Source organism: Salvelinus namaycush, chromosome 33 (genome assembly GCF_016432855.1).
Source record: "Salvelinus namaycush isolate Seneca chromosome 33, SaNama_1.0, whole genome shotgun sequence".
Taxonomy (NCBI): domain Eukaryota; kingdom Metazoa; phylum Chordata; class Actinopteri; order Salmoniformes; family Salmonidae; genus Salvelinus; species Salvelinus namaycush.
The window spans coordinates 13,163,576-13,191,415 of record NC_052339.1 but is presented as its reverse complement, the minus strand read 5'-3'; the positions used below and the strand labels follow the sequence as shown (position 1 = coordinate 13,191,415).

Below are 27,840 nucleotides of genomic sequence, written 5' to 3'. Positions count from 1 at the left end.
ACAATACCCCAAAGTTTTTATTTTTCATTTTTTGTTGTGTTAAATACGTGTTTAGACCCTTGGCAATGACACTAAAGTGAGCTCAGGTGCATCCTGTTTCCATTGATCATCCTTGACATGTTTCTACAACTTGATTCAGCTTTGGTAAATTAATTTGATTGGACACGATTTGTAAAGGCACACACCTGTCTATATAAGGTCCCACAGCTGACAGTGCGTGTCAGAGCAAAAACCAAACCAAGAGATTGAAGCAATTGTCCATAGAGCTCCGAGACAGGATTGTGTCGAGGCACCAAAAGGGTAACAAAAAATGTCTGCAGCATTGAAGGTCCCCCAAGGACACCGTGGCCTCCATCATTTTTAAATGGAAGAAGTTTGGGACCACCAAGACTCATCCTACAGCTGGCTGCCCGGCCAAACTGAGCAATCGGGGAAGAATGGCCTTGGTCAGGGAGGTGACCAAGAGCACAATGGTCACACTGACAGAGCTCCGGAGTTCCTCTGTGGAGATGGCCTTTATGGTTGAGTGGCCAGACGGAAGCCACTCCACAGTAAAAGGCACATGACAGCCCGCTTGGAGTTTGCCAAATGGCAACCAAAAGACTCTCAGACCATGAGAAACAAGATTCTCTGGTCTGATGAAACCAAGATTGTTTGGCCAAACAAGACCTCAGAATTTTTTTTGTAGACCTCCACGAGTCTGGTTCATTCTTGGGAGCAATTTCCAAATGCCTGAAGGTACCACGTTCATCTGTACAAACAATAGTATGCAAGTATAAACAACATGGGACCACGCGGCCGTCATACCGCTCAGGAAGGAGACGCGTTCTGTCTCCTAGAGATGAACATACTTTGGTGCAAAAAGTGCAAATCTATCCCAGAACAACAGCAAAGGACATTGTGAGGATGCTGGAGGAATCAGGTACAAAGTACCTATATCCACAGTAAAATGAGTCCTATATCGACATAACCAGAAAGGCCATTCAGCAAACCGCCATAAGAAAGCCAGACTGCTGTTTGCTACTGCACATGGGTACAAAGATAGTACTTTTTGGAGAAATGTCCTCTGGTCTGATGAAACAAAAATAGAACTGTTTGGCCATAATGACCATCGTTATGTTTGGAGAAAAAAGGGGAGGATTGCAAGCCGAAGAACACCATCCCAACCGTGAGGCACGGGGGTGGCAGCATCATGTTGTGGGGGTGCTTTGCTGCAGGAGGGACTGGTGCACTTAACAAATAGATGGCATCATGAGGCAGGAAAATTATGTGGATATATTGAAGCAACATCTCAAGACATCAGTCAGGAAGTTAAAGCTTGGTCGCAAATTGGTCTTCCAAATGGACAATGACCCCAAGCATACTTCCAAAGTTGTGGCAAAATGGCTTAAGGACAACAAAGTCAAGGTATTGGAGTGGCCATCACAAAGCTCTGACCTCAATCCTATAGAACATTTGTGGGCAGAACTGAAAAAGCGTGTGCGAGCAAGGTCTTCAAACCTGACTCAGTTACACCAGCTCTGTCAGGAGGAATGGGCCAAAATTCACCCAAGTTATTGTGGGAAGCTTGTGGAAGGCTACCCGCAAAGTTTAACCCAAGTTAAACACTTTAAAGGCAATGCTACCAAATACTAATTGAGTGTATGTAAACTTTTGACCCAATGGGAATGTGATGAAAGAAATAAAAGCTGAAATAAATTGTTCTCTCTACTATTATTATGACATTTCACATTCTTATAATAAAGTGGGGATCCTAACTGACCTAAGACAGAGAATATTTACTTGGATTAAATGTCAGGAATTGTGAAAAACTGAGCTTAAATGTATTTGGCTAAGGTGTATTTAAACTTCCGACTTCAACTGTCGAAACCAGACACATGCTCATTGCTCTCATGGAGCACGTAAATATTGGTTCGAAATAAAACAAAACTTGTTTCTCATAAGTGTAGCGGGTTGTGAACCCTGCAAACAACATTTCCTCTCCGAGAATGTGAACGGTAAATTGCTGTAATTAATACATGCATTAACAGAAATGAATGTAACCAAATGATAGGGATTAACGCTCAATTGCCTGTTTTACAAACAGTAGGCTTCCAACATGGGCATTCATAAAAGTGCACAGAAGCCAACACTGTGTACTATTCTACTTTGAGAAATAGTAGGGCGTCCATTTTTTTGTCTCGCCTAGGACCGTGCCTGATCAGAAGTTGATTCGTGTATAAATTAAGAGAAGATTCCGTATCAAATTATACCATGCCAGGTTGGGAAGGATTGACGCACTGACCATTTGACATAACATTAGTGCGTTATAGGCCTCAGAGCCAGAACAACCTTGTCTACTGCTGTTGAATAATTAATGATGGATCAGACACATCCAACCTTTTTTAATAGAAGACCAATATATTTATTGACTGTATAAAATAAAGTCCACGCATCAAAACATTTGTTTTACTGAAGTGCCATAACATATAGCACTCTACATCCCCCTGCATAGCTACTCCAGCATCACACGACAGCTGGAAAGAGGAGGAGATGTAGAAGGTTTAATTAATAGACAGACTAAGTTAGCAATACAATTGTTTATAATCGTTAGTAAACACTCACGCTATTAGATAAAGTAAAAAAAAAAAAAAAAAGTTAAATCCTAAAATGGATGTAGGCCTATTTAAACGTTTTTGACGGTTATTATATTTTCATAACGTCCTCATCCATAACCGTCAGTTACACGGTTATTCAATTACCGTCACAGCCCAACACTTTTATATGGCTGGCTGCCTGGGATCGGCCTCGGCTTGCAGATACAGTAGAGTACATGCCCTGTAGTTGAATTCCATTACAGCCCAGGGACAAGCAGGGAACAGCTCTCTACTATCTGTAGTCACGGGCCACAGCCAAGCTAAACGGCCCACAGTTCAGTCTAGTGTTTCATTGGGGCTCAGAAGACCAGGCACTGCAGCTTCACAACTATTTCCCATGTGTTTTACAGTCACACAATAGCCTGCCCGATAGGTACTGTGTGGGATGTTGTTGGCTGGTATTCTGGTGGAAAATGATACAGTGACAGTCAGGACATAGGCCGTCATTGTAAAAAATAATTTGTTCTTAACTGACTTGCCTAGTTAAATAAAGGTTACATTTTAAAAAAAATAGACCCTGTAGTGTAGAGACTTGCAGTCAAGGAGTAAGTCAATATTTATTAAGTAATAACAGCGCTAATGTGTTTTTCAGGTGTACTGTACAATATGTGATATGCTAACCTTTCTCTCTCTCTCTGTCTCTCTCTCTCCCTCTATCTCTCTCTCTCTTTCTCTCTCTCTCCTCTGTCTCTCTCTTTCCCCTTTGTCTCTCTCCGTCTCTCTCGTCTCTCTCTCCCCTCTCTCTCGCTGTCTCTTTCTCTCTCTCTCCCCTCTTTCCCTTTCTCCCCTCTGTCTCTCTCCCCTCTTTCTCTCTCTGTCTCTCTCTCTCCCCTCTTTCTCTTTCTGTCTCTCTCCCCTCTCTCTGTCTCTCTCTCTCCCGTCTGTCTCTCTCTCCCCCCTGTCTCTCTTTGTCTCTCTCTCCCCTCTTTCTCTATCTTTCTCTCCCCTTCCCTCTTTCTCTATCTTTCTCTCCCCTTCCCTCTCTCTCTTTCTTTCTCTCCTGCTTCCCTCTCTCTCTAGACATGCCTCTCCATGTTCGGCGCAGTAGCGACCCCTCTCTGGCAGGCCTTCCCCTGGGTGACCCACATACAGCACCGGAGGAACCATCCCGTAAGAACCCCACACGATGGTCCACCACGGCAGGCTTTCGCAAGCACAACCACCACCACAGCCACAGCCAAAACACTGGGACCAACAGCCTGGAGCGCAAGGTACAGTAACCCAAAACCTAACCCTTATCCTAACACAGCCATAGCCAGAACACAGGGACCAATAGCCTGGTACAGTGCAGTGAACTATCCCAACCTCATGACCTAGGTCATGCCCAGTAGGGACAAAACGTTTTGTAACAGGGAGGTACTACTCATTTACAATGGTGCCCTGACGACAACAATACAACAAGTTATATATGATCAATACAAATAAAATGAACTACAAATTACAGAATCAACATGACAGCTTCAAACTCCCCATTTTACATTCAATCCAAACATTCGCAATTCTCATTTAATTCATTCAACATTAAAGTCCTAAACTGCCCTAGATGCACCCGAGAGTCAAGATGTAGGGAGTTTTGTAGGCTATTCCAAAAATGGGAGGCATTCAAACTGAAGGCGGATTTACCTAGATCGGTACGTACTAATGGAACCTCAAGAATTAACCATCCCTGTGAATGGATTTGGTGTGTCATTTTTTAACATTTTAACAGTGAAGTGAGGTAGGTCGGAAGCTTCTGTAGTAGAGCTTTATAAACAAAAAGGGAGTAATGACGTGATCTACAGGACTTAAATGAGGACCAATTAAAAGTGTGTGTTTTTGTTGTCCATTTTGGTACGGTGTGCCCTACTGAACACGACTCTGGTAGTACCACCCTGCCTGAAATGTCATTCAGCTTCAAGGATACTGGTAATTAACCCCTTAGTTAATCCTTTACCCACCACTTTTAGGAAGCTAACCCCTATTCTTTATTGAAAATAATGAAGATCACGGCTTTGAGCATATATTCTTTGTTCTAATTTACTTTTGAGGGTCGTCTGATGTGAACCAGAAGTGAATGTGAAAAGCTTATTTTAGGGTTCACCCTCCCTGAAGCTTAAAAAAGAACAGCTAGGCCTATTAACTAGATCAAAATGGCTGCCGACAAGCCTTTAGTGCTTTGAAACAACTGATATTCCAAATGAGATGGAGGGAAGAAGGGGAAGATGGAGTGCTCAGAATGTGACACAGCAACCCTCGACATGATTAGAGCGTTGGATGATAATCCTATTTAAAAGCACTTTAGTTGTCACCGGCGCCATAATCTTACTGCACGCCGCTCGTCGCTTCCAAGAGGCTACAGGGGGAAAACGGAGACATAAATAATAAGTCTGTTATTGTACCTTTCATTTGGTGGCAGAATACAGACTTTTTGGTTTAATATCATAGGCTTAAGCAGATGGAGTCAGTGGCATTGTTGCTCGATATGCCTCTGTCTATTCTCATCTGTTAACGACTTGATGTTAAATACAGTATATTTAGGCCGCTCTGGCTATAGAATATTTCATCTTGGCAAAAAGTTGAATCCAAAATGAAACACGTTAACAAAACATCAAAACGATTCATATTTTACCGGCTAATTTCTGACCAAAACATAATGGACAGAAAATGTACCATATTTTCAAAGACCACTTTGCTTTGTCTACAGCTGCTTGACTTGAGCTTCGCACGCCACGTTCCACTCATTATATTTGCCCTGTTTCCTATGACTTCAACAGATGAATCGTCCATTTTTCCTACATCATCTCAATATAGTGATATATAGCCGATGGGACTCTTGATTCATCAAGCTAGCATTGTAAAATCTTGACGTTCCTCAATGACTTTACAATGCATCTGTCAACTCTGCTCCCTCCTTTCCTCTCTCCTCTTAGCTAGCTAAGCCTTTGTGCTTAGCACCGAGCACTAAACAGGTTTAGCAGAGCCAGCAGTAAATATGTGCTCGATGATTTACAGCCTCTCTGGATTTGTGTTTTCTGTGTCGTTTTATAAGTCGTAAAAAATTCAAGAGTGGACTCCTTTGTCTCTTGTCTGCCTGTGTTGTGCTGTGTGAATGGAGCATGGTTTGTATGTTGTGACTGTGATGGTTATCATTGAGACCAGGCGTCTCAATAGGCCTCTGACCCGTATCTTTATGGCCCTGTCTGCACCCCTTCCCTTCCTTCAGCCTCTCTCTCCGGCCTCCTTCCTCCTGTCCTTCCTCAGCCGTGGTCCTTGGTCACGCTGCATTTAGCTCTAGTAAACCATATGGATTGTTTTAGCATACAGGAGACATACATGATCTCCCTCAGGAGTGTTGCCGGGCAGAACTTTTTGGAGTATCTAGTGCTAGGGCTGTGGTGGTCATGACATTTTGTCAGCCGGTGATTGTCAAGCAAATATCTCCCGATCTCACGGTAATTGACCGTTAATTAACATAAACACATTTAGCATCCCTAAACTTCCACCCATAGCCTACAAGCCACTGATGCTGACCTTTCAAATCAAATACAATTTTATTGGTCACATACACATGGTTAGTGGTTGTGCTTCTTGTTCCGACCATGCAGTAATATCTAACAAGTAGTCTAACAATTTCACAACAACTACCTTTTACACACAAGTGCAAAGGAATGAATATGAATATGTACATATAAATATATGGATGAGCGATGGCCGAACGGCATAGGCAAGATGCAGTAGATGGTATAGAGTACAGTATATACAGTGGGGAGAACAAGTATTGGATACACTGCCGATTTTGCAGGTTTTCCTACTTACAAAGCATGTAGAGGTCTGCAAATTAATTACTTAAAAATCATACAATGCGATTTTCTGGAATTTTGTTTTAGATTCCGTCTCTCACAGTTGAAGTGTACCTATGATAAAAATTACAGACCTCTACATGCTTTGTAAGTAGGAAAACCTGCAAAATCGGCAGTGTATCAAATACTTGTTCTCTCCACTGTACATATGATATGAATAATGTAGGGTATGTAAACATTATATAAAGTGGCATTGTTTAAAGTGACATTGAGACATTTATTACATCCAATTTTTCATTATTAAAGTGGCTAGAGATTTGAGTCAGTATGTTGGCAGCAGCCACTCAATGTTAGTAATGGCTGTTTAACAGTCTGATGGCCTTGAGATAGAAGCTGTTTTTCAGTCTCTCGGTCCCAGCTTTGATGCACCTGTACTGACCTCGCCTTCTGGATGATAGCGGGGTGAACAGGCAGTGGTTCGGGTGGTTGTTGTCCTTGATGATCTTTTTGGCCTTCCTGTGACATCGGGTGGTGTAGGTGTCCTGGAGGGCAGGTAGTTTGCCCCTGGTGATGCGTTGTGCAGACCTCACTACCCTCTGGAGAGCCTTACGGTTTTGGGCGGAGCAGTTGCCGTACCAGGCGGTGATACAGTCCGACAGGAGGCTCTCGATTGTGCATCTGTAAAAGTTTGTGAGTGCTTTTGGTGACAAGCCAAATTTCTTCAGCCTCCTGAGGTTGAAGAGGCGCTGTTGCGCCTTCTTCACCACGCTGTCTGTGTGGGTGGACCATTTCAGTTTGTCCGTGATGTGTACGCCGAGGAACTTAAAACTTTCCACCTTCTCCACTACTGTCCCGTCGATGTGGATAGGGGGGTGCACCCTCTGCTGTTTCCTGAAGTCCACGATCATCTCCTTTGTTTTGTTGACATTGAGTGTGAGATTATTTTCCTGACACCACACTCCGAGGGCCCTCACCTCCTCCCTGTATGCCGTCTCGTCATTGTTGGTAATCAAGCCTACCACTGTAGTGTTGTCTGCAAACTTGATGGTTGAGTTAGAGGCGTGCATGACCATGCAGTCGTGGGTGAACAGGGAGTACAGGAGAGGGCTGAGAACGCACCCTTGTGGGTGTTGAGGATCAGCGGGGTGGAGATGTTGTCTCCTACCCTCACCACCTGGGGGCTGCCCGTCAGAAAGTCCAGGACCCAGTTGCACAGGGCGGGGTTGAGACCCAGGGTCTCGAGCTTAATGACGAGTTTGGAGGGTACTATGGTGTTAAATGCTGAGCTGTAGTCGATGAACAGCATTCTTACATAGGTATTCCTCTTGTCCACATGGGATAGGGCAGTGTGACTGCGATTGCGTCGTCTATGGAACTATTGGGGTGGTAAGCAAATTGGAGTGGGTCTAGGGTGTCAGGTAGGGTGGAATTGATATGATCCTTGACTAATCTCTCAAAGCACTTCATGATGATGGAAGTGAGTGCTACGGGGCGTTAGTCATTTAGCTCAGCTGTGGGTTACACTAGTTCATTTAGCAGACAAGATTTGCTTAGAATTTTGAGGCATTATTTTATATTATTTCATAGTATGAAGAATACAATTGAACAGAGCTGAATAAAATATAAAGGATATTTTCTCCAAACGATTTGAAGCACATGTGGCTATTCTGTGATGAGCGGTGAACAAAGAAACAGGTACTACTAAATGTTTAATTTAGAGTTATGTCATTTTAGTTGTGATACAATCGTTGGGCTATATGTTCTGATTTGTAATACATTTCGTCAGCCAACAAGATGAATAGGTCTAGCGAACTGCAAAAGCCCTAGCCTATGTCAATTTACTATCCCCCATAGTACAAAAGTTTACCTATTCTGTGCGAGAAATAAGTATTCCAAATATAGTCTGGGGCAGTTGTGGGATGCGATAGATCCCAAATTAATACAACCACTAGCATGAAAAAAAATGTTTTAAGCAATGAGCCTGACACAACAGATCAGAACATTGACAAACTATCCACACACGGCGGTAGGCTATGAGCACAAATGTTCCATTAGCAGGAAAACACCATTCTCAAAAGTGACCGCAAATGCGATAATGCATTTTTATGTGAAAATTATCTTCACCAAACATGAAACTTACGCGCTGCGTGTGTATGCCAGTCAGGCTGTACGCCCGTTGTAAAGAGGATTAATGTGCTTCATTTTAAGAAGTTATTTGGCCACTTTCATTGTGATACAAATCTTATCTGAACATATAGGCCTATGGGCTATGCTACATGAGGTGTACGACTATGATTTAAAAAAGTTACACAAAAAAAGGCTTGTGCTGTTTCTTGCCTTAAACGGGGCATCATACATAAGTGATAATATATAATTCACAAGTGATAGGCTTACCCATCAAACTATTCTTGATTTAATCTTGTTTTTACATATACTAAATAATATAAAGTACCAGTCAAAAGTTTGAACACATCTACTCATTCAAGGGTTTTTCTTTATTTTTATTATTTTCTACATTGTAGAATAATAGTGAAGACATCAAAACTATGAAATAACACATATGGAATAATGTAGTAACCAAAAAGTGTGAAACATATCAAAATATATTTTAGATTCTTCAAAGTAGCTTCCCTGTGCCTTGATGACAGCTTTGAACACTCTTGGTATTCTCTCAACCAGTTTGACCTGGAATGCTTTTCCAACAGTCTTGAAGGAGTTCCCACATATGCTGAGCACTTGTTGTCTGCCTTTCCTTCACTCTGCGGTCCAACTCATTCCAAATAATCTCAATTGGGTTGAGGTCGGTTGATTGTGGAGGCCAGGTCATCTGATGCAGCACGTCATCACTCTCCTTCTTGGTCAAAGAGCCCTTACACAGCCTGTAGGTGTGTTAAGTCATTGTCCTGTTGAAAAACAAATGATAGTCCCACTAAGCGCGAACCAGATGGGATGGCGAATCGCTGCAGAATGCTGTGGTAACCATGCTGGTGAAGTGTGCCTTGATTTCAAAATAAATCAGACAGTGTCACCAGCAAAGCACCGCCACACCATCACACCTCCTCCTCCATGCTTCACGGTGGGAACCACACATACGGAGATCATCCGTTCACATACTCTGCGTCTCACAAAGACACGGCGGTTGGAACTGAAAATTTCAAATTTGGACTAAAGGACAGATTTCCAACGGTTTATTGTCCATTGCTGGTGTTTCTTGGCCCAAGCAAGTCTCTTCTTCTGTGACGACCACCCCACTCTGTCTGCCGTATTCTCTCTCTTTGCTCTTGTTTTCCTTATTAGGATGTCAGCGGGCGGAGCTGGGAGGGTCGTCAGCGACATGGGACACACCTGGGCTCGGGTGTGTCCCAGGATAAATGCACCACTTCCCTATTCATTGAGGAGACTCTCTCCATGCAGACACACTGATAGATTTTGGTTGTGGCTGTTTTGTTTGTTTGCGTTGGCACCTTCAACACCCCTCATTATCACATTTATGCAGGCAACCACTCACTTACACTACTGATTACTGACTACACACACCATTGTTAATTGTATTTAGTTTACTTTAGTTAAGGAATAACTAAATATATTTATTATCTCCACGTTGTCTCCCTTTTTGTTTCGAACTTCGAGACGGTTCGTGACACTTCTAATTGGTGTCCTTGGTTTCTTTGCAGCAATTCGACCATGAATGCCTGATTCACACAGTCTCCTCTGAACAGTTGATGTTGAGATGTCTGTTACTTGAACTGTGAAGCAATTATTTGGGCTGCAATTTCTGAGGTTGGTAACTCTCATGAGCTTATCCCCTACAGCAGAGAACTCTGGGTCTTCCTTTCCTGTGGCGGTCCTCATGAGAGCCAGTTTCATCATAGCGCTCGATGGTTTTTGCAACTGCACTTGAAGAAATGTTCAAAGTTCCTGAAATGTTCCGTATTCACTGTCCTTCATGTCTTAAAGTAATGATGGACAGTCATTTTTTCTTTGCTAATTTGAGCTGTTATTACCATAATATGGACTTGGTATTTTACCAAATAGGGCAATCCTCTGTATACCACCCCTACCTTGTCACAACACAACTGATTGGCTCAAACGAAGGAAATAAATTCCGCAAATTAACTTTTAACAAGGCACACCTGTTATTTGAAATGCATTCCAGGTGACTACATGAAGCTGGTTGACCAAGAGTGTGCAAAGCTGTCATCAAAACAAAGGGTGGCTCCTTTGAAGAATCTCAAATATAAAAACAATTTTGATTCGCTTAACACTTTTTTTGGGTTACTACATGATACCATATGTGTTATTTCATAGTTTTGATGTCTTCACTATTCTACAATGTAGAACATAGTAAAACTAAAGAGAAACCCTTGAATGAGCAGGTGTGTTCTAACTTTTGACTGGTACTGTATGTGTGAAATTTGTTTTGTTTAAAATGTACTGTTATCATGCACCTGTCTCGAAACGGGCAGGGGGAAAAAATGTATGTCATCTATGCACTTAAATAGCTAATGGAGGACACTTTTCCCCTGGTTCATTTACATGTCAGCCAGGTAGGCTATACTCCTCTTGTAAATATAAGCAATGTGCTTAATATTAGGAAAGTTGAGAAATAAATATAGTAGGCCTAGCCTACAGAAAGCTGATGGGATCCTCTTTTTAAAAGGAGCAATCACTGTTTTCTCATGTACAAGTGCATTCGGAAAGTATTCAGACCTCTTGACTTTCTCCACATTTTGTTACGTTACAGCCTTATTCTACAATTGATTCAATTGTTTGTTTTTTCCTCATCAATCTACACACAATACAAAAACAGAAATATCACATTTACATAAGTGTTCAGACCGTTTACTCAGTGCTTTGTTGAAGCACCTTTGGCAGCGATTCCAGCAGCGAGTCTTCTTGGGTATGATGCTACAAGCTTGGCACATCTGTATTTGGGGAGTTTCTCCCATTCTTCTCTGCAGATCCTGTCAAGCTCTGTCAGGTTGGATGGGGATCGTCGCTGCACAGCTATTTTCAGGTCTCTCCAGAGATGTTCGATCGGGTTCAAGTCCGGGCTCTGGCTGGGCCACTCAAGGACATTCAGAGACTTGTCCCGAAGCCACTCTTGTGTTGTCTTGGCTGTGTGCTTAGGGTCATTATCCTGTTGGAAGGTGAACCTTTGCCCCAGTCTGAGGTCCTGAGCATTCTGTAACAGGTTTTCATCAAGGATCTCTCTGTTTTGTCCTTAACTCTGTTAATCTTTCCCTCTATCCTGACTTGTTTCCCAGTCCCTGCCGCTGATAAACATCCGCAGAGCATGATGCTGCCACCACCATGCTTCACCTTAAGGATGGTACCAGGTTTCCTCCAGATGTGGCGCTTGGCATTAAGGCCAAATAGTTCAATCTTGGTTTCATGAGATCAGAGAATCTTTAGGTGCCTTTTGGCAAACTCCAAGCGGGCTGTCATGTGTCTTTTACTGCGGTGTGGCTTCCGTCTGGCCACTCTACCATAAAGGCCTGATTGGTGGTGTGCTGCAGAAATGGTTGTCCTTCTGGAAGGTTCTCCCATCTCCACAGAGGAACTCTGGAGCTCTGTCAGAGTGATCATCGGGTTCTTGGTCACCTCCCTGACCAAGGCCCTTCTCCCTCGATCTTGGTGGTTCCAAACTTCTTCCATGTATGAATGATGAAAGACTGTGTTCTTGGGGACCTTCACTGCTGAAGACGTGTTTTGGTACCCTTCCCCAGATCTGTGCCTCATCACAATCCTGTCTCGGAGCTCTACGGACAATTCCTTCATCCTCTTGGTTCGGTTTTTGCTCTGACATGCACTGTCAACTGTGAGACCTTATTAAGACAGGTGTGTCTTTTCAAATCATGTCCAATCAATTGAATTTACCAAAGGTGGACTCCAATCAAGTTTTACAAACATCTCAAGGATGATCAATGGAAACAGGATGCACCAGAGCTCAATTTCTAGTCTCATAGCAAAGGGTCTGAATACTTATGTAAATCTGTTTTTTATTTTTAGTACATTCGCAAAAATTTCTAAAAACCTGTTTTCGCTTTGTCATTATGGGGTATTGTGTGTAGATTGCTGAGAAATTGTTTTTATTTAATCAGCTTTAGAATAAGGCTGTAACGTAACAAAATGTGGAGAAAGTCAAGGGGTCTGAATAGTTTCCGAAGGCACTGTAATTGTGTAGCGTATTGAAATGTTGTGCAACATGAGCTCAATGCCATTTGCATTGATGTCAGAGTGATTAGAAGGACAACAAAGTGCTGAGTACCAGGGAGTTTGAAAGTTTGGTAGGTATCTAATGACCATCAGCAGCATCAGAGCTTGGAGAAACCTATCTACCGTAACTAAATGGTCATGTGGAATTTGACTGCTGTCATGACTCGTGACCGCCGGTGTGGCAGTAGTACGGTCACCGTAACAGCCCTATCCAGTGCATGTTGTCCTGACCGACATAGTGACGGAGCAGCTGTGGGTCGGCCACGCTGGTCTAGACTGGTCTGACAGTCTGTAGCCACCAGCGGTATCACACACAGACAGGCACCACACACAAACACATGTGCTGTCTGAAGCCAACAGCAGCCTTGGTCTGTAGGTTTTCTAGGCCGAGACAGGCCTGACATGTCTGTCTGGACTGTAACACCCCCCCCCCCCCCACCCCCACCCCCCACCTGTGTTTGCTCTATAAACTCCAACAAATGGAGATCTAATTAGCATAGCCCGTGGGTGTTTGATTTCACCTTCACAGGAAATGTTTTCGAGAGGTTCTTAATTCTCTTTGCGTCCCAAATGGCACCATATTCCCTAAACAGTGCACAACCCATAGGGCTCCAGTCAAAAGTAGGTGCAGTATGTTGGGAATAGTGTGCCATTTGGGAAGCACACTCAATATGATAGTAGAGCTAAGCTGTGGTCCAAGGCGCCAAGCGGCTCCCAGTGACGTGGCCAGGCTATTAGTGACAAGAATTTAGCATGTGTGTGTACTGAGATAGGAATGAACTGTATCAGTGTCCGGCTCATGGCCAAGATAAGCTAGACTACCTGCCAATCACATTACAGCTATTTAACAGCATCACAATCTCATCTGTCTGTCATGTCAGCATGGAATTGCTTAGTGAAAAGTAGCGCTGGACGATGTGCACTTCATCATACTTTGGAGACGTAGTACATGTACAATATAATTTATGTTCTTGTGTGTTTGTGTGAATACTAACAAATGATTATAGTGTGACTTTGTGTGTTAAACGTTGTCTCTCCTCCATGTCTGCAGGGTAAATTAGGATATGTGTGTGGACTTGTATCGAATGCTATTGTTGTAGTACAGTACACTGCATGTACTGTATATCAATCGAATACTATTGGTGTAGTACAGTATACTGCATATACTGTGTATCAATCGAATGCTATTGTTTTATTACAGTATACTGCATGTACTGTGTATCAAAATGTGGTATTAAACATTGCCTCTCCTCCGTGTGTGCAGGGTAAGGATGGAGATGCGTACCGGAGTCTCCCTCGTGATTCAGCAGCTTGGGCCACCCAGTTCCAGAGAGAGACTGCCCGCTCCTCACTCAGCGCCAACCACCCCATGGTGGACCGCTGGCTGGACAGACAGGATCAGGTAGGACCACACACAACACAAACACACACACACACACACACACACACACACACACACACACACACACACACACACACACACACACACACACACACACACACACACACACACACACACACACACACACACACACACAGAGTAAAAGAAAACTAGAAAAACTATCCAGCCAACTTTGGCCCTAACCCTAGTGTTACAAAAACAACAACATCTACATGACTGATGTTCCGTCAGCCAGCCAACTCTGGCCCTTACCTCACATGACATTGTGCTTTCAATGGAGCTTTCAGAGTCAAACATTGCGGTATTTCTGTTTTACAGTATGTCTGTTTTTTTTCTCTCGTTTTGTCTGACTGGTCTTCCTATTGAAGGCTGAGAGAAAAAGGAAAAGGCCGCTTGAAAAAGTGGAACTTAAATAAAATGGCAGACAGTTTCTGTGGAGCTCATAAATGACCTTGAAGGTGTGGGCCAAGTAGCTCTCGATCCTCGCTCGATGGGAAAGTATTTATTCCATCTTCCATCTCTGTCTTTCACACTTTCCTGCCGCTGCTGCTATTTCATTGTCTGTCTGTCAGTTGCCTGGCTGCTGGGACCGTGTGGGAGGTGTTTAAATGATCCTCTGCCACAAAATGAAATGGAAAGAAGAGAGAGTGAGACATTAGTTTGCAGCTAGGAATTTGTTTGTTACTTCATATTAATGAATATTAGATGTTTCATCACTAGAACCGCTAAAGCACTAATTTGGACTACTCATGAATTTAATTGTTTTATTACTCCGCCATTTTGAATTACTCCCCCCTCCGTCCTTGACTTTTCCTTAATAAGTTAATATAACACACTGCAGTTGTTTTTAATCTTAATATCACAAACAGAAGTGGAGTTATAACTAGTTTTAAGAGGGCATGTCATTTTTTCAGTGGTTGTCCCCCGCTGCGCCTCCTCCCGACAGTAGGGCCTGCTACGCTCCTTCTCCTGACAGTGAAGGTGCTGTGCCCAGTTGATAATCACCCTGATAATTGCCTCAAAACTGAACCTAAACTTGACCTGTACCGAAACTAATTTCACACAAACAGTGCATTCGTAAAGTATTCAGACCCCTTGACTTGTTTTACATTTTGTTACGTTACAGCCTTATTCTAAAATTGATTAAATAGTATTTTTTCCTCTCATCAATCTACTCGCAACACCCCATAATGACAAAGCAAAACCAGGTTTTTAGAAATTTTTGAAAATGTATAACGTTTTTAAAACTGTTATCACATTTACATAAGTATTCAAACCCTTTACTCAGTACTTTGTTGACGTACCTTTGGTAGCGATTACAGCCTTGAGTCTTCTTGGCTATGAAGCTACATGCTTGGCACACCTGTATTTGGGGAGTTTCTCCCATTCTTCTCTGCAGATCCTCTCAAGCTCCGTAGGGATAGATGGGGAGCATCGCTGCACAGCTATTTTCAGGTCTCTCCATAGATGTTCGATTGGGTTCAAGTCCGGGCTCTGATTAGGCCACTCAAGGACATTCAGAGACTTGTCCCGAAGCCACTCCTGTATTGTCTTGGCTGTGTGCTTAGGGTCATTGTCCTGTTGGGAGGTGATCCTTTGCACCAGTCTGAGGTCTTGAGTGCTCTGGAGCAGGTTTTCATCAAGGATCTCTCTGTATTTTGCGCCGTTCATCTTTCCCTCGATCCTGACTAGTCTCCCAGTCTCTGCCGCTGAAAAACATCCCAACAGCATGCTGCCACCACCATGGTGCCAGGTTTCCTCCAGACGTGACACTTGGCTTTCAGGCCTAAGATTTAAATCTTGGTTTCATCAGACCAGAGAATCTTGTTTCTCATGGTCTGAGAGTCTTTAGGTGCCTTTTGGCAACACTCCATGCGGATTGTCATGTGCCTTTTAGTGAGGAGTGGCTTCCATCTGGCCACTCTACCATAAAGGCCTGATTGGTGGAGTACTGCATACATTTTTGTCCTTCTGGAAGGTTCTCCCATCTCCACAGAGGAACTCTGGAGCTCTATCAGAGTGTCCATCGGGTACTTGGTCATCTCCCTGACCAAGGCCCTTCTCCCCCGATTACTCAGTTTGACTGGTCGGCCAGCTCTAGGAAGAGTCTTGGTGGTTCCAAACTTCTTCCATTTAAGAATGATAGAGGCCACTATGTTCTTGGGGACCTTCAATGCTGCAGAAATGGTTTGGTACCCTTCCTCACATCAATGCCTCGACACAACCCTGTCTCGGAGCTCTACGGACAATTCCTTCGACCTCATGGCTTAGTTTTTGCTCTGACATGCACTGTCAACTGTGGGACCTTTATATAGACAGGTGTGTGCCTTTCCAAGTCATGTCCAATCAATTGAATTTACGAAAGGTGGCCTCCAATCAAGTTGTAGAAACATCTCAAGGATGATCAATGGAAACAGGATGCACCTGAGCTCAATTTCGAGTCTCATAGCAAAGGGTCTGAATACTGACAGTTGAAGTTGGAAGTTTACGTACACTTAGGTTGGAGTCATTAAAACTCGTTTTTCAACAACTCCACACATTTCTTGATAACAAACTATAGTTTTGACAAGTCGGTTAGGACATCTACTTTGTGTTTGACACAAGTCATTTTTTCAACAATTGTTTACAGACAGATTATTTGATTTATAATTCACTGTATCACAATTCCAGTGGGACTGAAGTTTACATACACTAAGTTGACTGTGCATTTAAACAGCTTGGACAATTCCAGAAAATTGTGTCATGGCTTTAGAAGTGTCTGATAGGTTAATTGACATCATTTTAGTCAATTGAAGGTGTACCTGTGGATGTATTTCAAGGCAAGCCTTCATACTCAGTGCCTCTTTGCTTGACATCATGGGAAAATCAAAATAAATCAGCCACAAGTCTGGTTCATCCTAGACCTCCACAAGTCTGGTTCATCCTAGACCTCCACAAGTCTGGTTCATCCTAGGGAGCAATTTCCAAACACCTGAAGGTACCACGTTCATCTGTAAAAACAATGGTACGCAAGTATAAACACCATGGGACCACACAGCCGTCATAACGCTCAGGAAGGAGACACTTTCTGTCTCCTAGAGATGAACGTACTTTGGTGCGAAAAGGGAAAATCAATCCCAGAACAACAGCAAAGGACCTTGTGAAGGTGCTGGAGGAAACAGGTACAAAAGTATCTATATCCACAGTAAAACGAGTCCTATGTCAACATAACCTGAAAGGCAGCTCAGCAAGGAAGAAGCCACTGCTCCAAAACAGACTTAAAAAAGCCAGACTACAGTTTGCAACTGCACATGGGGACAAAGATCGTACTTTTTGGAGAAATGTCCTCTGGTCTGATGAAACAAAAATGGAACTACTTGGCCATAATGACCATCGTTATGTTTGGAGGAAAAAGGGGGAGGCTTGCAAGCCGAAGAACACCATCCCAACCGTGAAGCACAGGGGTGGCAGCATCATGTTGTGGGGGTGCTTTTCTGCAGGAGGGACTGGTGCACTTCACAAAATAGATGGCATCATGAGGCAGGAAAATTAGGTGGATTTTTTGAAGCATCAGTCAGGAAGTTAAAACTTGGTTTCAAATGGGTCTTCCAAATGGACAGTGACCCCAAGCATACTTCCAAAGTTGTGGCAAAATGGCTTAAGGACAACAAAGTCAAGGTATTGGAGTGGCCATCACAAAGCTCTGACCTCAATCCTATAGAACATTTGTGGGTAGAACTGAAAAAGCGTGTGTGAGCAAGCTGGCTTACAAACCTGACTCAGTTACACCACATCTGTCAGGAGGAATGGGCCAAAATTCACCCAGCTTGTGGAAGGCTACCTAAAATGTTTGACCCAAGTTAAACAATTTAAAGGCAATGCTACCAAATACTAATTGAGTGTATGTAAACTTCAGACCCACTGGGAATGTGATGAAATAAATAAAAGCTGAAATAAATCATTCTCTCTACTATTATTCTGACATTTCACATTCTTAAAATCATGTGGTGATCCTAACTGACATTAGACAGGGACTTTTTACTAGGATTAAATGTCAAGTATTGTGAAAAACTGAGTTTAAATGTATTTGGCTAAGGTTTATGTAAACTTACGACTTCAACTGTATGTACTTAGGGTATTACTGTTTTTTTATTAGTAATACATTTGCAAACATTTCCAAAACCATTTTTTCGCTTTGTCATTATGGGGTATTGTGTGTAGATTGATGAAAGGGGTCTGAATACTTTCTTAATGCACTTTATGCTTTCTGTTTCATAGTCGTAACAAACGAACTCCTCGACTAAAATTGATTGATTGTTTTTTGGTTTGGGTTTTTACATATAGCCTACAGTAAAATACACTAATGAAAATGCTATTGTGTTATAATAGTTTTTTTTAACATAACCAAATGAATATTGTTGTGTTAGCATATATGAAATGTATTAATTGCACTGTTAGACTGTTGCAATCAGAATGACTGCTCGTAAGCCCAGTGGTTCTGGTGTTGAATGGCTTGCACTTATAGAGGCCTAAACAAAGGCTTCCAAAATGGCTGTGATTACAGGGCAGAACGGATCAAATGGACATGTTTACATATTACTAAGACCCGCTGCCACTCTGATCCGTCCCCTATATATATATAATAATTTTCGGAAACTTCTACCACATATCACTTAAACAGGACAGGACTCTCACTAATGCGTGCAACAAATATAGTCACTTATTCCCTACATAGTGCACTACTTTTGACAAGGGCCCATAGGTCTCTGGTCAAAGGTAGTGCACTATGTAGTAGGGAATATGGTGTCATTTGGGACTCCGACCCAGATAGAGTAGGCCAGCTTGCCTTGCATTGCCCTGCCGGAACCAATCCCGCCTTGGGTTATGCATCATCATTAAGGAGAGCCATCTTGCATGGAGAAGCCAATCAGCTCTCCCAGTGGGGGCTGTTTTTCTGGAGCTTTCTGATCCAGTGGAGCAGTCCTTCAGTCAGAGCCCCAGCCCCCACCAGCCCAGGCATAACGGACAGAGTCATCCATTTGGAGTCCACACCGCCATTACAGCTGTATTGTGACCCAGATGAGCTGTCACATGCAAGGACCTCCAGCAGTACTCCAATTTTCAGGCCCTCTGACTCCTCATTTCATCCAGCCTCCATCATGCATTGTGATGTTGGCCTAGGCTGATGGGTGAAACCACATTAGAATACAGACCCCAACTGCCCCTCCTCCCTCCATCCCTTCTCCCTATCTTCCTCTTCCCATCCCCACCTTCTCCACCATTTCTTCTCCTCCCAGGGTAAGTAGTGATGTGGAATGACGGGGTCCATTCCAAGACCGGTGGCGGCATTGGCTTCTGGGATTCATCCTACTGCATTAGACCAGTGTCTTTACACGCTCCTCCTGCCTCCACATTCCACACTAGTCACGCCAAGCAGCCACATAGACAAAAACCAGTCAGGCCAACTCCACTTTATCCCAACCCCACCATCAACTCTCCTCTCTGGGTTAACTAGAGGCTGTGGCAGCCTGAGTGCTCTGGGGCATAGAGTAGGATGGGTGTTAGGAAAATGGAGGGCCTTGCTGTAGCAGTCACTGTTTAAGACTTACACTATTGATTTATGCATCATATTTTTATTGCATCTTAATATCAGTGTTGAGGCTTGTTTTATGATGCTGGAGGAAGCTCCTTGTTTATGACGATGGCTCCAGAATCACCTCAATGAATTGCTGGTTTAAACACTCTGTTGATACAGTGAACCTACATACAACTGGTGTTATTGCATACAGTATACTGCACAATGTGTTTTAATTCAGCGGAGGAGGTTGCATCTCTACCTGGGTTGAAATCACATTCATTGTCAGGGTTTTTGTCATCTTAGCAATCAGCCTCCCTCCCTTTGTTATGATATCTGTCCTTGTTTCTCAGTGATGGCCGGGTGGTTGCCAATGTGTTATCTCAAGGCCTGAGATAAAAATATGGTTCATTAAAACATCACACTGTTATGATCGGCAAAGTTGAGTGGAGATAATGACTACGCACCCACGCACACACACACACACACACACACACACACACACACACACACACACACACACACACACACACACACACACACACACACACACACACACACACACACACACACACACACACACACACACACCTATACACGCACACACACACACAAAGAAAAGAAAAGAAGTGAAATAAAAGCATTTATTTGTTTTTCATGATGTATTTATCTGATGTATGTTATTCTTCCTCTTAAATAATCAACCTTTTTTTTTACTCCGGATTCAATGAGATAATATTTCTGCATTACATCTTTAGTAGATCAATTAATATTTAGACGTTACATAAAAGCACAGTGTTTCACAGATCATCTTTAAATTGTTGTTTTGAAGGTCGGACATGTTGCTTAAGTCGTGTCCTCACAGTTTCTTCTGTGCCCTTTAATTGTCCCTGGCTTCTTAACAAATGGCACTCTATTCCCTACATAGTGCACACCTTTTGACCAAAGCCCTGGTCGAAAGTAGTGTGCTACATAGGGAATAGGGGGCCATTTGGGACGAGGGCCCCAGTCTGTTGAACAACTTACACTCCGTTCCGCTGTGTCCTGAACCATTTCGTATAAAGTGCCACTTTATAATGCATTTTTAATCAGCCCTTCCTTCCCACTCTTATTATGAATTAGAGATGCTGTTCTATTCTGTTCAGTCAGACACGGACACAGAGGCGTTGTGTGGCTCCTCTACTCTCCCTTTAAACAGGAAGCATGTTCATTCAAGAAGCAACTGACTGGGCCTGCATCACAAATGGCACTCTATTCCCTAAATAGCACAAACTTGGGGTTTTGGTCAAAAGTAGTGCCATAAGGTAATAGGGTGCTATTTGGGACATATACTGGCCCTTTAGAGTGGCCATGAAGCAAGAGACTGGCCCTTTAAAATAGGTCACTTTCCTCAGACATGGGAAGGGATAGATTCCTGTTAAAAACAGCAGGAATTTATAACACAGCTACAGTATAGCTCACTTTTGTTGAATGTGATTTGTTTGTCTGTGTCTATGCCTCTGTGTACTCTAAATGTGCACACATGCTTTGCTTTTGTGGCTATACAGTACAACAGTGTCAAATGCTTCCATCAAGGCCCTTGGGAAGCACTTCCCAGAGCATTATGTAGAGCTTATTGTAAATCGCATCTCTTTATCAAGCCATAAACGCCAAGGCCTTATGAGTTATTCTTTAAATAAACAGCTGTCGTTAACGCTGCCCCATTATCCCTGTTGATGAATGCTAATGGTATCTACTGACTTGCAGAGTGGAGAGGGAGAGATTGAGGGAGGGGGAGAAAGAAAGAGAGAGAGATGGCCCGGCTGAGTGCTTCTCCTTCACAGTGGCTCAGACTATCTGACAGCCTTTATGAACTCTACACAGGGGTGGGACTAACACATGGTGTCAATAATGGACATATTCAACACAATCACATCTTGGTTAGGTCCACTGAAGGATCAGCCTAACTTTGCAATTGTACATTTAAATCTGTTATGAAGTATAGAAAAACAATTAGTCCGTCCATCCTTCCTCTCTGACTGTCCAGCCCATCAGTGGTCCGATAAATACAGTGTCAAATGAAGAGCCAGAGAGCCAAAAGAAAGAGGATAATCTGATAGAAGCTTTGGTCAGAGTGCCAGCCAGAAGAATGTTCATGTGCTCTTGAATGGAGCTGCACCACCTTGTGGGGTTTATTTCTTCCTAACTGAAAACAAAATGCTCCCCTGCCCTCCTGTCTGCATAAGCGAGTGGTGAGACTGATGGTCTCAGATCACGTTTGTTTCATTATTTCCCCTAGTAGATCAAAGACGCTTAATTTAATAAAGAAGAATCTATGTTTCAGAGTCCGTACTGGCATCTCTCTCTAGGCATTAACCTTTGTATGTTGGAGAGTTATTTAGTATTGGTACACCATCGTGGACTTGAATATGACCTTTCACTCCAATTGTTTGTGGTCGAGAATGTTCCGGGCCATCGGAGGTTAAAATGAGCATTTACTTAGTTAAGGTGGTCAGATATGTTGTGAGGTTAAGTATTGGTTGTTGTGGAGCCCACACAGCCTGAGAACCCTATGGCGTGCTGCAGGTACTGTTAGCTCAGTCAGGTGCAACCAGAGCAGATCAAATACTTTACACATAACAGGCAGCATTTACTGAATGGAACCTTTTACTGAATGCTATGGAAACAGGTGAATCACAGTCTTCTCCTCCTCCTACCTCCTCCTCTTCTCCCCTTTGTCTATACATACCCCCTCCTCGAACTGTACCACCCTTCCCCCTCTCTTTCCATCTCTCTGTTCTGTCTCAATATACAATATATCGGTTTCTCTATTAGCTGAGTGTAACCTTTCCCTGGCCCTGCAGATGTAGGTGTGTGTTGCATAAAGAATTGTAATTACAGGTGGTGTGTGGTTGCACAGGGATTCTTTGGCAGCGCAATCGGTGGTGTGTTTGTTTGTGTGTGTGTGTGTGTGTGTGTGTGTACAGTATGTGTGTGTTTGCATGCCTGTTTGTGTGTCTTTGTGCATGTGTGTGTGTGTCTCTGCGTGCGTGTGTGTGTGTGTGTGTGTGTGTGTCTCTGCGTGTGTGTGCACGATCAGCTGATCTATCAGGATGGATATGTGATGGGGAGGTATACTGCAGAGATATTGGGAGTGAAGAGGGAGGATGCTCCCACATTCCAAACCACTGAAATCAATTATTGCTTGGTATCTAGTGTCTACAAAGCAGGGTTTGCACTTGTCCCGTAGCTATCCCTTCATTTAGTGTGAAGCAGACAACAGGAATTACATTTTCAGTCAGTAAAGACTTACCAAATGTGCACACACTCTCACTCTCTCTTTCTCTCTCTCTCTTTCTCTCTCTCTCCTTTCTTCTCTCCTTCCTTCTCTCCGTTCTTCTCTCTCTCTCTTTCTCTCTCTCTCTCTCTCTCTCTCTCTCTCTCTCTCTCTCTCTCTCTCTCTCTCTCTCTCTCTCTCTCTCTCTCTCTCTCTCTCCTCCCTCCCTCCCTCCCTCCCTCCCTCCCTCCCTCCCTCCCTCCCTCCCTCCCTCCCTCCCTTTTTCTTCTTCTTTGTTTTCTCATTGGGTTTTAAACCCAGCCGGTGGACCTGGCCAGTAGGTGCTGCTGTGTGTTCAAAATAGAGGATTATTTTTTATAAAAACCAATGCCACATTGTCTCTCCTCTCTGTCGAGGGGGGCCTCTGCTCTCCTCTGCGTAATTACCTTATAATGTAAATGGCAGCTCACAAGAGACAGAGTACTGCTGAGAGAGAGTCACATACAGCACTACAATACAGCCTTAGCCTCAAATTAGCTTTCCTCGCTTAATTAACTACCCAGCACTGAGCTGCTCCCAACCAGGCTCTCTCTCTCCTGGTTAGCCAGCTTAGCGTGGCTTAGCTCACCATCTCTCCCTAGACTGAGTTTGAAAGATACTAGCTTGTGCTGTGAGTCAGAGCACATGTTGATCAATCAAGCATGGTTTGCTTTCTTCTCTTGCTCAGTCACGCAAACAAGCAGGCTTCATCTCCCTCCTTCCCTCCCAGCCCCCAGCAGGCCTAGTTGCTGAGGCTGCCGTTGAATTGAGAGACGTTGTGTTATTGACCTTGACTCGAGGTAGGTAGGTAGGTAAGCATTCAGGAGGTGCGTTCATTCAGAGCTGCTCAAGGGGAAAGGAATGTGTCTGGGTGACTTGTCATTCTGTATGCAGAACTGAGTGAGCATCTCTCTCTCTTTTACTTATTTTACCACACTCTCCAGGCTCTCTTCATCCCTTCCTCCCTCACTCCTTTCTTCCCCTCGGCAACTGCCCCTCCATCCCTTTCTCTCCTTCCTCCCATCCCTCCCTCTCTTTTACTTATTTTATAGTACCCTCCAGCCTCCCTCCATTCCTCATGTATTCCCCACCCTTCCCTCCTTCTCCCAGACCACTGCCCCCTCCATCTCCACCCATGTATCTCTCATTCCCACCAGCCCAGCACCTGTTAGAGGGAGGAGTGGCTGTGTGTCTGTGTTCAAAGAGCACTGGTGCCTCTCCCCTCCTCTCCTCTCCTCTCCCCTCCTCTTCGCTCCCCTCTTCTGCTCTCCTGTGAAGACCAGCCAGTGAGCTGGAACTGTTCTAGTCCATTAACCTGCCGGCACAATGGACTAACACAACGCCACTCCACAACCCCCTGAGAGGAGAGGAGAGGAGAGGAGAGGAGAGGAGAGGAGAGGAGAGGAGAGGAGAGGAGAGGAGAGGGAGCAGCAGTCATTTGTCAGACAGAGAGTCAGACTTCTGCTGAGATGTTTTAACTGCAGACAGAAGGTTTTCCTGACCAATAAAAGTTTTAACTTGAGACCAGAGTCGTTCCTGGTCACCAGGTCAGGAGTATTTCCTGATCCTATTTATGACACAGCATCCACTACCCGTCAACATAAGTAGGTGGCCATGGTGAGGGTAAAGTGTTGGGTTCCAGTCACCTGGGGTCAAACCGGTGCTTGGGGACACCCAGGACAGGGTTAATATGGTGCTTGGGGATAGGGTATTGTTGCCGTCTTCCTCCTGAGATGACAGATACATCCCACACTCCTCTGTCCTCACCTTTTCTTCCTGGTCAGTGGTCACTTCTAGGGTCATGGTATGGTCATTGTTAGGTGGTGACCAACAGGTCACATGTGCAATGAGTCATTCTGCTACCCCAGAATAATTTCTTGCTGTGTGGTCGAGTGGGTAAAATTCCAACAAAATGTACCATCTTACTGCCCTTCCCTTTTCTAATCTGTCTAAATAAAGCATAGAACAATTGTATCCATTATCATCAATCAATATTTAGGCATTTGTGTTTCTAAACCATTGATTGTATGAGAGATAGTTTGAGTTTTGATGCTGCCTTTTACATGGACTGAAACCCCCAAAAAGTATTTTCACAACACTCTATTAAAAACCAATATTAATGTTAAAGACCCACTTTGGGTGTTTTAGAGTATTTCTGTTTAATACACATTCTGAGTATTAAAACACTTCCATTGGGTTTACATTCAAACACCCTCCAAACACCAGATCTCAGCTTAGATGCACTACTTTTCATGGTTTCATTACACAATCATGGTGTTTTGAGACTTCTATTTTTACAGTGTAATTCCATTATCATTTCACAGATATTTTATTGTCTTATCAAATACACAACGATTAGGAGGGTATTTTCCAAACACTTTATTTCTACTAGTTTTTAAAGTAAATAGGCCTAGTTAAACAGCTTTTACCCAGGGTTTGCTCTCTTCTCCTCTTACTGTAATGTATTTTCGCTCTATTAGGATTCAGAATTCTCTTCACCTCTTCCTCTCGCCCTTCACACCAGTAAAGTTCTGCCTTAATTTGACAACTTAATCTGAGACATAATGGCCCAGACAATCTTTTCTCCCTGGGACTGTAGCCGACGTGTCTGAAACGGCCTATGGCTGGGACTGCATTGCAAAGGCATAACAATCGTCAGGCTTTTAATGCGAACAGCATTGGAAGCAGCACAATTAAAGTCCCCTGCTCTCAGATATCTTCCCACACAGTTTGCCCCTTTGGCCTTTCCCGGTCCCCTTGAAAGTCTCTCTCTCTCTTTCTGTCTCTCTCTTTCTTTCTCTCCTTTCCTAACTCATAGCCAACTCTGCTGAACGTTTTGGAGCCACTTTTATTTTTCTTATCTCATTTGCACAGTTTTGGGCTGTTCCTGCACCGTTTTGGGCTGATCCTGCACCGTTTTGGGCTTTTTGGGCTGTTCCTGCACCGTTTTGGGCTGTTCCTGCACCATTTTGGGCTTTTTGGGCTGTTTCTGCACCGTTTTGGGCTGTTCCTGCACCGTTTTGGGCTGTTCCTGCACCGTTTTGGGCTTTTTGGGCTGTTCCTGCACCGTTTTGGGCTTTTGGGGCTGTTCCTGCACCATTTTGGGCTTTTTGGGTTGTTCCTGCACCGTTTTGGGCTTTTTGGGCTGTTCCTGCACCATTTTGGGCTTTTTGGGCTGTTCCTGCACCATTTTGGGCTTTTTGGGCTGTTCCTGCACCGTTTTGGGCTTTTTGGGCTGTTCCTGCACCATTTTGGGCTTTTTGGGCTGTTCCTGCACCGTTTTGGGCTTTTTGGGCTGTTCCTGCACCGTTTGGGCTTTTTGGGCTGTTCCTGCACCGTTTTGGGCTTTTTGGGCTGTTCCTGTACCACTTTTGGTTGTCCCTGCAGCCTGTCTTATACTTATTTCTCAGGACTAATTTACCCCCAGCTAGCCTCCGCCGCTCTGAGAGAGAGAGGGAGGGGGAGTGGCGATTCCGATAGCAGGTCTACATGTCAATGTCCCTCCCTTTGTGTTAAAGTAGTCATTAGCAATCAGTAGGCTGTGTTGCTCAAAGAGCCACTCCCTTTCTGTGTCTCCTTCACATGTCTAAATGCATGGACACAGGCACATACATAAACACACACAAACACTCACCTGTCTTGCACTCATGTCGATTATCTTTTTCTTCTTCCCTCTCGCCACACCTGATTACCACTCAGGCAGCTTTAGCCAACCTCCTTCATTTGGCCCTTCAGAATGAACAACAGCATCAATCTGTCTGGACTGACTCTCTGACAGTAAACAGATCTGGAGAAGTGTAGAGGGGAGACATCTCTCCCATGCACGTCAAAGCTGACGACATCAAGTGAAACTATGCCGAGGTTACTTTAAGAGGTGACAGGCATTGTTTCTCTCTCTCCATCTCCCCCTCTCTCTCTCTCTATCTCTCTCTCTCATTGCTCTCACTCTCTCTCCCTCAATCTCCCTCCACCTCCATCTCAACCTGCTCCAGCATATTTCATCATCACCTTATTTATGAGACTTTTCTTTCCACGTCCTGATTAGAATTAGCGAGTGAGTTTTCCGATTTGCTCCGTGGAGTGAGAAATCACTTTCTCAATGAGAATAATTGAACATGGGCAGGAGTGCCAGCTCATTAGCTACAAATCATAGGAAGCAGGAGCACCTTAGCACCACACCATAATGACGTGTGGGAATAGAAGGCCCCAGCGTGCCTCGTACGGGGGAAAGTTGTACCAAGCAACAGCAGCACAGAGTCAGACATGGAAGTACTGTCAAACAAGGAAGTCAATATGTTATTACCCTTGTTTTTATGAAATGTGTTTAGAGTGTACGTTGAATCAAAGAAGAGATTGACAACCGGACTAGGAGAAGTAATATTAATATTAGCGTTATTTCTTGACCATTAAATCAGTCTAAAAGCAAGGATTCTACTGCTCACTTTTAGTTATATTGCATACTGGAGGCCTACTGCTGAAAAGCCTTCAGAGTATTCTGCCTAGTCATAGTATGAAAGAGAGTCAAATATTTTAAGGCAAGCCTGTCTGGTCTGCTCCCGAGACAAAGGACATTTACAAACGGAGCTGACTTTGTCCAGGCAGCTATTGTTGACTGTCTGTAGGAATTACTGTAGCTACGCTCTCAAAAACTTTGCAATACATCAAATTGCTAATTTAGGGGCAGACAAAAAAGTTACTTTAGAGAGCCACTTTGACATTAAGTAGAGTCTCTCTCTAGTTCCAAGCTGAATAATCATCACCTGGAGGCAATTAAGCAGTCAAAACCAGGAAAGAAAAAGGACATGCTGCAGTGCAGTGCACAAATGGTGTGCACCCTATTTTCTTTATAGTGCACTACCCTATGGGGCCTGGTCAAAAGTAGTGCACTATCATGGTAATAGGGTGCCATTTGGGACAGAGCCATGCAGTCCAACTTCCACAATGCAAATACACTA

General features: G+C 43.7%; 1 protein-coding gene across 2 annotated transcripts in view; it reads left to right on the top strand.

The window, feature by feature from the left end:
* Window positions 1-27,840, top strand: part of LOC120028005 (partitioning defective 3 homolog) — a 577,327-nt gene that overhangs the window by 232,374 nt on the left and 317,113 nt on the right. For both annotated transcript variants that reach the window (XM_038973116.1, XM_038973117.1), the window contains exons 4-5: window positions 3,657-3,847; window positions 13,899-14,036. In XM_038973116.1, the coding sequence (XP_038829044.1) occupies window positions 3,657-3,847; window positions 13,899-14,036 (329 nt within the window). The remainder of the gene's footprint in view (window positions 1-3,656; window positions 3,848-13,898; window positions 14,037-27,840) is intronic.